Source organism: Buceros rhinoceros, unplaced genomic scaffold (genome assembly GCF_000710305.1).
Source record: "Buceros rhinoceros silvestris isolate BGI_N320 unplaced genomic scaffold, ASM71030v1 scaffold25827, whole genome shotgun sequence".
In the NCBI taxonomy this organism is placed as follows: Eukaryota; Metazoa; Chordata; class Aves; order Bucerotiformes; family Bucerotidae; genus Buceros; species Buceros rhinoceros.
In genome coordinates this window covers 13,576-25,587 of record NW_010423264.1, presented here as the reverse complement: position 1 = coordinate 25,587, position 12,012 = coordinate 13,576, and the positions used below count along the sequence as shown (strand labels likewise).

Genomic DNA, 12,012 nt, shown 5'->3' with positions numbered 1-12,012 from the left:
AACCGCATCCGGGGATGCTCAGTGCTGTGATCTAACACCGTCCCCGAATTTCTGCCCCACCATCGGGAGGATTTATTAGTTCACAGGTGCAGGACTTGGAGTTTGAGGAATAGTGTTTTACTGTTGCCCTATCCTTATCAAGTAGAGCATTATTTAAGTCCTGAAAAAACCCAAATCGGTAAGTTGCATTACTGAAAAAATCAGTATGCCTAGCAGGTTGTGAGGAATGTTCCACTGAGCATTTTATACTGTGTTTTAAAATACGGTATTTAAAATCCAAGAAAGAGGGATGTGAGCCTTCTGGGCCCCATTCTTCCTCTGGTGGTTTTCAGGAGATCAGGAGCAAGCCAGCCACTTCTAAGGAAATAGGAGCTGATTTCTAAAACTAGTGGATTTCTGTTGTAAATCCCTGTTTTTGAAGCATCGCAGAGTAGTACAGAATGATAATGGATGGAAATAACAGATTGCCAATGTTTGTGTGATTGTAGGAATGCATCTTGCCAAGGCTAAAAGTTCTGCAATTCATGTATATGGACATTATTATTGTGATTTTTAATTAACCATCAGTGGTTTAGCTGCATTTTCAGCGTGTGATATGTAAGTGGTTACTTTTGTTCTTGCCTCTTGTTGGAATATACTGCTTCCTGTGTGATGAAAACTGTAAAATTTATAGTAGTTGCATGTAATGTGCAAGGACGGAAAATGTGTTTTGCTCTTCTCAGGGCTGTTTAGAATACATATATTTATGTATACACATAGGAAATCTGCTTTGTAGTTCTTCAAGTTTCTTTTAAGTATGTATGTGTATTTATGTGCACATTCGTAACACTTGGAAGTTCTTGCTAACAGTTTTTCATTGATCAAAATGTTTTGTGACTTTAAATGGCCTGATACTTGTAGGAACGTGAGTCATGTTATGGCAAGTTAGCCACATGATATTTATTTCTGATGACTATTATTAATGAAAACTGTGCATAATGGTGGTTGAAGCAATTCTAAGTTTATGTAAAGCTCTTGATGAAATGATATCTTTGGAAAAAAACAAACCCGTAAACAAAAAAAAAAACCCAGCCCCAAGACCCTAACAACTCCTCACACCCCAATAAAACTCTATTTGTGTTTATAAAGTTTCCAGAAATCTACCATCTTCCTAAAGTGGTGGATATGATGTCTGTTTTGAGCAGACATCAGAAATGAGCCACCTGCTCGCTTATATTTGTATGAACTAAGTAGGGAGGCTTCATACTCTGATTTCCCAAGTTTAAATGTGGTTATTAACCAAATGAGCAAAAAGCTAGTCGAGTACATGGACTACCTGCACAGATGCAGCAACAGGAAGTTCATGCTTCCTTGGAGGGAAGAGAACTAAAACTGTCTTCTAGTGAAGTCCAGAAACAATGTGTGTTCTGGAGATGTGGGCGTTCAGTGGGTTTCTTCAATCAAAAGGAACACCAGGACTGAGCTGCTGAAAGACAGTTGCATAGCCTTGTGCAGTTGGTCAGGCAAATGCCACAGGATGCTTCTTAGATAACTAGTTTGAGGAGAGTTCTGTTACTTTTGTCTTTCAGTCTTTTTTGTTGCTTTGAAAAATTTGAACCATGACTTTTATTCTGTATTGAGTTGAGGGTAGTTTTCTAAGTGGCAGAACATTATTCTTCAGAGTTTGCTACTTCATTTGTTGCCTAATTTAGCTGCAGCTGCCGGATTCCTTTAGGAGTACCAAACCCACCACATTGCATCTCCTAATTTCTGCCCCTGAAGATATCAAGGAGTTATATGCATAGAGGATGCACCTAATTTCTTACAGACTTTGCTTCCAGGTTAGATTTTTCTGGCTTGCCTGAGGGTAGGGCTTCTATTTGAATGTTTGGACCGACTTCATGTGCATCTTCTGGTGCCCAGGAGAGCTCAGCCTGCAGCTTTTCCCTGTTCTACATGCACTAGGAGGTTCTGGTGGCTGGCTTTGGGTGCTACTGAATGCTTGTGTGCTTGAACAGAATATAAAATTGCTGTTAAATTAATTGACATTATATTAAGCATCAAATGAATAATGTTAAATTAAACCAAACTGTATCTCAGCCTTTTCCTATTCTGCCACCTTTCTGGCTGAAAAAGAGAGTAAATGGGTTTTTAAAGCCTGAAATAGCTCTGGTGATGACAGCTATGTTATCTACACTTTATCCACAAAATATTTGCTGAAGTAGGGAGGAGAGGTAAGGTAGAAAATTACTTTAATGATATAATTTCTCACCTACTCCTCTTTGAGTAAGTATCAGGACAACAAGAACTCAGTGAGCTACCATACTATTGATTAAATATAATCCAAATCAATTATAGGCTAAAGCATGCAGCCATGACTCAATAGTTTGGGAAGTTATTCCACTTGACTTGCTTACATCACTGCCTGGCTTGATGACACTCATCATGCAATGCTGGGTCATCTTGATCTCTAATGCTATTCAGCAAGTGTGTATCATAGGAGAAGAGCAGTGCAGTGTTATCTCTGTGCTATGTAGTTTGACGTATGGACAGATAAGAGCCAAAGTGTGGAAGCAGAGGTGACTAGAATAACACTATTTGACTACTTTGACTTAGTATGTGAATCAAGGAAGAAAGTCCATATAAGAATCCTATTAAGTATGCAAACCGTGTTGCAGGTTAACTGCCTTCCTTGCAGAGAGATAGCAGCTGCTGTTACTGTGCAGGTGATGCATCTACTAGGCTGACACAGTCAGGTGATCCATGACATCCTTAGAATGCCTCAAGATGCTGCAGATATAAAAATTCATGGACCATTCTCCAACCTTACCATGAATATCAGAAGTACAATAACTCTTCCTGCTCTCAGCACTTTTGGCAAGCAGGGACCAAGACTCAGTCTTCTTACTGGCTGGGTCATAAGCCAGCAGATACTCAGAAGATTTCTTTGCTTGGGTGAGGGGTGGGTGGGAACACTCAGCTGTGGGATGAGTGGATTGGTACAAAAATTAAAAGCCTATTGTTAAGAATGACCCCACCCCTGGAAATGTTCCAGATTAGGTTGGAGAGGTCTCTGAACAACCTGATCAAGTTAAAGATGTACCTGTTTGCTGCAGGGGGGTGGAACTAGATGACCTTTAAATGTCTCTTCCAACCCAAAACATTCTGTGATTTTTTTTTTTTTTTTTAATCATTCTTTGACTGCCTTGCTTTGCTCTTGATCCAGACTGGTTGAAGTATGATGGGCAGATTGAGAATGCTGATGGTGCAAATTTGGCATGATTCTGATGTAGTCTGGAGTAGTGTAGTCTGTGTTGAGGTGCCAATGGGAGTATTTGTAGGTTGTCTGTCCTATAATGCTGAAAGGGGGTATGAGTGGTGTTCACCTGTAGGAACTGGCAGGGTGCTGATGTTACCTTCTGCTGAGGGCAAACAGTTCTCAAGGTTTGAACACATTAAAAGTATGATGTAGCTTTTCACTTTTCATCTGTCCTTGCTGCTGTCTTGGATGTCTAGCAGAGCTTATTAGCCTTCCCAGACTTTAATTACAACTACAGAGCATGTGTCCTTTCCCCGTGGGAACTACTGGCCAAATCACTTAAAAGCTACTGATGTGAGATTTCCCTGAGTTTGAGGAAGAGTGCATCCTGCTGCTATGGCAGCAGAATATGCCCTGGAATTCCTAAGCATGTGAAGATATATTGTTTATTTTATGTTAACTAGTTCTGCCACCCAAATGTGGGAGCAGAAAGGAAGGAGCAAACATCTCCATTTCAATAAACCATCTAGGGACCTTGAATTAATAGAAGAGTGACACAGCAACATACCTGAAAAAAGCAAGTCTTCTGCCTCCTCCCCTGCTTTCCTTTCTCTGGTCAAAAACATAAAGCAAAAAGATTGTCTTGCCTGGCTCTTACAAACACTGCATTTTAGGAGCAGAATTGGATTTGCAGTGGTGCTAAAGAAAATGGGAATGTTCATTAGTATTACTTGAAGTACGTTTGACACAGATGCCTTTTTTGCTTACCAAGGTGATAATAGAACAAAATGAGGTTGTTCGCTGCATCACAAAACAGGGTAGTCATGTAAGGTAATGAGGTTCTTATTCTATTAGTGAATCTGCTAATCTTATGTTTAAAAATAATCAACTAGTGTCAGTGTTATCAGGTGTGGTAGTATAATCTCACAAACAAGACTGGGTTTGACTACAGGTTATAAAGCTTATTGGTCTGCTGAAGTACTGTGAAGAATGAGTTTGCCTGACCATAAGCTAACTATAGGAAGAGATCTATATACAGAAATTAGAAGTCAAATCAATACTGCCTCTGTTCTTTCCCATTCTTGCTTAAAGTAAGCTAAAGAACTAATGAAAACTAATTTTTTCACATTTTGGCTGTATATTCTCAGAACTTGAGGAAAAACTGGAGGTAGTAGCTGAGGTGAGGAGGTTCTGTTTGAAATCTTTTCAAGATCTGGATATTTCTAACTCAGCTCAGCCGAGAGAGAATAAAGTTTCTTTAATCCCTCTTTTCTTTTTAGATCCAACTATGAGAACACAAGATGCCAGTCAGTCTCAGGCAAACTCTTTGACTAAGATGCAAGCTGGACTTCATGAATCATCTCCTGGTAACTGCTTTACTTCAGTACATCTAAAGTTATAATACTTTTTCATGGTGATACTAAGTTACCATGTAGAGTTTACATTTTCGTACTACAATCTTTTGAAGTAAGATTCCAAATGAACAGGAACAAATACATCATCTAGGCCTTTTAAAGCCACTGTAAGTATCTTAAGCGCCTCAAGAACTCTGGAACTTGCATAATCTGTTGCCCTTAGGCACGTATGCTATAAAAGCAGGCAATGAACCTAGAGGTGGGACCATTCCCCACCTAGAACCATTGTGGGAGGTTCTGTTTTAGCACTTACATGTGATAATTTTTCATGTGAGGACTCCTCCTTGTGATCTTGTCTTAGTGAGAGATATAATAATCCCCTTGCATTACTGTGCTGGCTAGCTTCATCCATCTAATTTTCAATCATGGATATGTCAAAACCTTTTGTTGTCCCCACACTTTATTCACCATATTCTGGGGCCTATACTGTGGTTTTGACAGGGAGCAGAGATAAGTTCCAGGCAGGAGAATAAACTGGTGATTGATTCTGCCTCTCCTTTCTCTATAAAGATCAGAGAAGCAGGAATTCAGCAGTGTACCAAAGCTCATGTTGATTAGTGCAAAGCTCATGCAAATTGGTGCATAGGCTAAGCTATATTTATACATGAACTCAAGCACGATCTGATAAGTCACTCCATCTTCAGTTTTGTCATTGGAGATTATAATTCTATTTACCTGGTGTGAATCTTCAGTGCTTTTTAGTACAATGTGTGTGAGAACTAGAGGGAGTGCTGTAGCTAATACATTTAATAACTCTTGCCGTACGTAAACACACATACACATGTGAACTAATACACAGTGTTTTGTATAATATGACCTCACCTGACTAATTTGATACGTGAACTGAGGAAGAAAGTCAGAATGAGGATCCTATTAGTGTGCAAGACATTTTAAAGGTCGCCATGTTTTTTGTGAGTGGACAACAAATACCATATGAACTGGCACTGGAGTCTTCTGAGTGTATCATCATGGGGGATTTCAGGAACAAACCAGGTGATGTATGCACTAGACTGACATAAAATCAAGCATGACAACCTTGGCATGGTGTCAAGGTATTTGCTTACACAGACAGAGGAAGATTCCCCAGAGTTCTGTCAGCCTTTGCGTGTTATTTCAGGTATAAACACTTGGACTAGTTTGTTTCTCCATCAGGCAGAGATCAAGGCTTGCTTGTGCTCTTGTCTAGGGGAACAGGGCTCACTGTCTAGTGCTAGGATACAGCTTTATAATTTCTTTTTTTGCTTAAAATGATATTTTGGACTAGTAGTTAAGATTTACAGAAGTCTAATGTCAACCATCAAATGAACTAGCTTGAAGCTCTGTTCTTCTGCTTTGTCTGCCTTAGTTTATTTTTAATTAAACTGGTTAAAGTGTGAGGTGTGGAGCATGAGAGTGCAGATGGAACAAGCCAGGCAAAAGGCTTGCAATATAGCATTTCTTGTGTTGTGAGCTGCTTTATGGAACAGGCCAGCAACTTGGAAGGCATGTGGCTTGTGCTTGCTCAGAGGCCTTTAGATACAAACCACTAGCAGGGGCCTCCTTCAGCATAAACACATGCCTCTCAGCTGTAGTTGAGAGAATCTCCTTAAGAACTTTACCTCAAAGTTTGATATTTTATGCAGGGAGAGAGAAGGAGTAATTCTAAGAACTAGGCTTTCGCAGATACTGTTTCTACTGCACAGTGATCATCTCTGCCACCCAGTGCTTCTCTCGGTAAGAAGGCTAAAGCTGTAGCCCAGTTTTCTCCATGCTCCCAAGTGTGAATGGAAACCATGTCAATCCATGGACAGCAGAGACAATGAAGCCACTTTCCTTCTACAAAAACTAGAATAATTTTCTCCTATAATGGTATATGATTAGGCAGATTCAATCTGTAATTACTGTTTATATATTTCTGAAATGCATTATAAAATAACTGATCATAAAATTACTTTCCAAGCATGCGAAACATGGCTTAAAACGTTTAGTGCATTGAATCTACCATGGGGTGGAGGGATCTCCTTTTCTTTTGTTTCATCACTAAACTGGAAGAAAATTTTTTTGCAACAGGTTTTTTTCTTCTTTCAGAGTCTATGACATCTACATGGACTGTCAGCTGGCAAACTCAGGGAAGTCCTTCAGATCATTTGACACTTGAACATACTGTAGCCGTATCTGGTAAAAGCAATCATGTGTTGTCTTAAATTGTTAAATTTCAGTTACCCTGAGATTCTATCTTGATTTTTTTAATTGAATGGTTATGGTGGATTTATATTAGTTGATAATTACTAAGACAATTTGATATTTAAAGATGTATATAAAGTGAATGTGGAAACTGATAAAAATGCTGTAAGTGTATTGAATTGACCTTTCCTTTAAACATAATTTCTATTATCCTCTCCCACAGTGTACTTCAGTTTACTAGGAACTTGTATGCAGATAGTACAATACTAATGAAACAGTTATGAGCGTGGATGAAGTGTGATGCGTCCTCAGCTGGTCTATATCGCTTGTTAAAGATGTAGCATACTAATTTGCTTTCTTGCTCTGCTCTTGAAATGCCGGGCATGAGAACAGGTGTAGTGGTGGGAACAGACTGTTTATGCTTCCAGTTGCCTGCATGCTAGCTCTATCAAGCTTTGTAGAGCTTTAAGAAAGGTAGTCTCTGAACAATGCACTATCCATAGCCCTTCAGAAAAGGCATTTTCCTGACTATATTAAACCTCTTTAAATGTACCTCTCCCTCACAGAAGGAAAGGAATATATTTTAGCCAGGCAAATGATGGTTGATATTGATGTTCTTTGTATGTAGAAGGGTATTTCCTACAGTGTAATAGTTTTACGGAGCAATGACAGACTCTGACCAAGTCAGAGTGGAGCATAGGGTATTATTGCTTCATTAGATTAGAGTCTACCTCTGTAGTGGCTTTGACATTGGCAGTGTTCTGTCCCTTTTTTTATTTTTTTATTTTTCTAAAGTTTGTTACATTTCCAAGCTCTACTTAAACATTGACGTAGTCCTGTACAGCTGTAGGAGCCATCTGTAAGATAAAGGTGACTCTTTGAATCAGACTCTGAAATGCATAGTGAGCCCTTCAGTGTATTGATGTTCACAGTTATAAGATTACATTAAAGCTAGAAACCATCTTCTAAAATGATATAATTACTATAACAGTGACCTCACAACACTGCTGCTTTAAGGTTCTGACTGTTAACACACAAGGTGTGTGGAAGGATCTCCATAGTAGTCAGCATTTGGCAAGGTCCTCTTTTTTATCCTAAGATGATCAGAAGAAACAATTGCAGTTCCATATTGATGCTCTGTTATGTAGCATCATAACATTGCTTTGCTTCCCCCCACAACTTTGTTAGGTCCAGATCTTACCACGCAAGAGTTCAAGCAGGCAACCAAAGAGAACATGTCCAACGTCACTTTTGTGGAGTATGAGGTACTCCTGCCTGGTGAGTGTGTTATTTTCTCTTCCAGTTATGTTATCTTGAATACCTGTAGTTACACACAATCCCTTGTATGAGTTGTGGAAGTATCTAGGACAGCAAATTGTAGCAACTTCATGATAAAGTTAACGTGTTCACAGTTAGTGTGTGATGCAGTCAGTAAAGTAAAAGAATAATAAATTGCACTACTGAGTATTGTGTCCTAATTATTTTGCAGTGGAGAATGAGATTCTTACTTTATTAAAACCAAAAGAAAATTTCTTTGTTTAGTGAATCCACTTGAAGAGACCATGTAAGCCATGCACTTGTTGGTCAGCTTTGCAGCATTACAGGAGTTAAAGCACAGAGAAGAAGCAAGATAAGGCTCTTCCTAAAGTAGACATGAAGTTCTGACTTGCCAAATAGTTTATAACTAATTTCTTGGACAAATGAAAAAAATGAACTAATAGAAGTTCTTAGTTGGAGTAGATCAGTTAGAAATCCATTTCAAAGTACTGATATAATAATTTTAAGGAAATGGTTGCACAGCGTTTATGCTTATTTTCTTCTAGCAGGAATCTTAACGCAATGTCTATTTCTTGTTCTGGTACCTGTACTCTTAGTACAGAGATGTCCCAGATACCTGTTTTGCTAGTGGTTAATCTTCAACAGCACAGGGTTTTCGTGTTCAGTTCTTTTAAAGTGTGGCCTTAAATTCCAAAATTATCTGATACAGATTCTGTTTTTAGCCAGTGTAATTAATCTGACTGTAAAACTTTCTATGGTGAAACCATACAAACCAACAATTCTTCTTGTAAAATTACTTTGATCATGAACAACCTCAACAAGATGAGTTATGCTTGGCTCATTTGAGTGCAGTGGCTCTAATAAATGAGATGAAGTAACTGACTTTGCTCTGTTATGAAAGACTGAGGTGTTGCACCTCCAAGTTTAACTACAACAGATCTGTAATGTTTTGGCTGGGACCTGGAGTTCTGGGCATGCTGTTCTGCAGGCTGTAAATGTCTCTGCCAGACTCAGTAAAGTTCAAATATTTTATGGGAGTATCTGGCACTTCCACTTCAGCCAGGCTTTGCTGCTTCTTAGCTATAACTTGGATTACTAAGTCAGTGACCTGTACCTTAAAGATTCCTTTTCTCAAAGAATTTGAGCTGTGAAATACAGCTGCACTTCTTTGACCATCAAGTACTACAGGGTAGGTTCAGGACTGAGGTGAGTCCTGGAATAGTCTTTTATGGAGTATTCATATGGACTAACCACAGCTGTATCTAGAAGGCATGAAAGAAAAGGGCGATTATGAAACAAAATGTCAGTGCTGATAGGTACAAAGTCAGGTGTTTTTTATAAAATGCCATTTGTGTGTATCAGAGAGGATATCTGCTGTTGAAACCTACTTTGTGGATATGCTGATCTTGTGGTCATGGAGCTTGTTAAAAGCAAACCAGAGTCAGATTTTTCTACTATATTGGGATGTTTTCACGTTGTAATTCTACTGACTTGCCACTGGGAAGGCAAAGACAGCCATAAATGGGTTTGAAGATAGTTTGGTTTCAAGCTGAGTAGCTGTAGCATGAAAAGCCAGAATACAACCATGTTAAGGTTGTGGATTTTAACTTGCAACAGGACATTACCTGTGATCTCACAGTGTCATGAAAATGTGCAACTGGCTAAAACCTGGATTCTTACAGGTATTTACAAGTCCACCTCTTTTATTAACATAACTTTTTATATAATTACTAATCTTTTTATTCCAGTAAATCCTGCTTTAATACCAAATGTGAAGTCAAAAAAGGAAGCTTAGACAGAGCAGACATTGTTCTGCCTTGAGAGAGAGCTAAGTACTTAATGTATTTTGGTTTCAGTTAAATTATGTAGAAGTCTAACTCTGTCTTCCTTTCAGTGAAATAAGTATCTATGTTTCTGCATTAGAGCCCTCTAGGAAGTTTACCTACAGAAAATGTCATTTTTCTAATGGATGTGTATCATAACTCAGTTATGGCTTAATTACTGTCTAACACTGATTGTCTGTTTTTGCAGTTTTTTTACCCTGGAAATTATAACACCAGCATATTGTATTCATGTATAATCCAGCATATGTAAAAAACACTCTTTGCATCTCTTCTTCCCCCAGAATGAAAAAATGGTTTTCATAAAGAATTTTTTTAAACTTCTTTTAGGTGTTTCTGGTACTTCTGTAGAAAAAAATATCACTTTAGACAGTGCAACGAGAATTGAACTTTCATGCAGACTGGACAGTAAATATTCTCATTTGAAAAGTCTTCGAGTGACTTGGAAGAGGGGTAATGAAACAATCAGACACATCAATAAAACTGAAAACAGCTGGAGCATCCAGTAAGTAGCACTCCTTACAGCTTGACTTGCAGGTTGCAATGAGTTGTCACATGCACTGGGCGGTGTATAAACTAGTCATGTATATATTACAAAAGAGCCAAATGTGGTGGTTACTGAATGCCCACAATCGATGTACTGGTACTGCAGGAAAGCAGAAAAGTTGCAGTTTATTCCAGCCTGGAGGAAGAGCTCCTGCTTTACCTCTTGTGCTGGAAAAACAAGGTTTTTTTCAAGACAAGAATATAGAATAAGGACACAGTTCTTTGAGGTCCAGTAATTCCATTCAGTAAGTGTAGTAATCGCAGTCTGAGATTGCTAAGATACCTCCACTTCTTTTTCCACTTCCCTGTTTTTCCCATTCTCTTTTCTGCCTCAGTGCTGCTTTGCAGAAATCTGAAATGCATCCACAGCCATTTTTTCCCATCATAATTATCAAAAGAGAAGAAAATAGCTTCACAGTAAAGATGTTTTGGAGTGTTTTAAATATATTTCTTAATTCTTTCAAACCTCTACAGAGTCTCAAATGTTGTAGAAAAATTTTATCAACTGATACAATTTATTGTTGGACTTCAAAAATTTGTAATTGGACTAATTTAACCAGTCTGCAGTTGATTTCTGTGTAGCTTTGGTTTCTTATTGTCAATATATAAATAGAAAATATGATGAGAATGTGCTGTCACTTTTCTGCTACTCCATATACACAAACATAACTGTGTAATTCTTTTTCAAAGCATCTGTGAAGTATATAATTCGCCAGCAGAGAAGGTGCTGGGCTTCATTAGATGATAGCTTTTTAAAACTGTTCCCTGTTGAAGCTAGGCTAGCCATTGACTGACAATCTTTCGAAATAACAGACCACTTGAATAATCTCTACATAGAATATTGTACGTAGTACAAGTGGTGAACCCATGTCTAATTCTGTAACTTGTGTATGTATTGCTTAAAGACATTTGGCCTTCTATGAGCAACAAGGGTGAAAATCCTATTTATGTTCCTGGGTGTGCTCGTGCTCTCCTATTATCTTAACGGGTGTTTCTACACTGCACTAAACCTAAATCCTGGCGTTTCAGTGATATATGCTCTCTGCTCCACTACTAATATCTGCTGGTTTCTTTAGAATGTTAATGAGCAGTCACTGATAGTTGTAGGATAAAAAAGTAAAAAGCAAACTGGTGAAACTCTTTTTGAAGGTTGATGATCTTGGATAACAGTAAGCTGGGAAGTTACAGTTGTGTTCTGCAAGGTGAAGAAGAAATCAGTGCTGTTTTTCATTTACAAGGTAACTTTATTAATTTTAATTTCAAATTTTGCTTCACTTGATCATTGAAATCCTGTATTAATAAGTTTTCTAGATAGGAAGAAATTGCAGCTGAAATTGATAAGCAGTGACTAATATAGTCAAGCTAAGTGAGAATCACTATCAAGCTTTTCAATAGCATGGAAGGAAGAAGAATTTTGAAGCAAATACTGAAGGCCTTTTTAAGAAAACTGGCTAACCAAAAGAGCATAAAAGCCTACTTCTTTTTTTCTTAAATAAGTTATTGATTTCCCCTTTCTTCCCCATCCCTTCAG

At 38.2% G+C, this 12,012-nt stretch overlaps 1 protein-coding gene across 1 annotated transcript in view; it reads left to right on the top strand.

Moving 5' to 3' along the window:
- The first annotated feature begins 4,574 nt into the window (after window positions 1-4,574).
- The window catches only part of EMB (embigin), a 14,928-nt gene continuing 7,490 nt past the window's right edge, over window positions 4,575-12,012 (top strand). Inside the window, exons 1-5 of the mRNA XM_010140378.1 lie at window positions 4,575-4,605; window positions 6,721-6,810; window positions 8,005-8,094; window positions 10,266-10,440; window positions 11,631-11,719. Of these exons, the coding sequence (XP_010138680.1) occupies window positions 4,575-4,605; window positions 6,721-6,810; window positions 8,005-8,094; window positions 10,266-10,440; window positions 11,631-11,719 (475 nt within the window). The remainder of the gene's footprint in view (window positions 4,606-6,720; window positions 6,811-8,004; window positions 8,095-10,265; window positions 10,441-11,630; window positions 11,720-12,012) is intronic.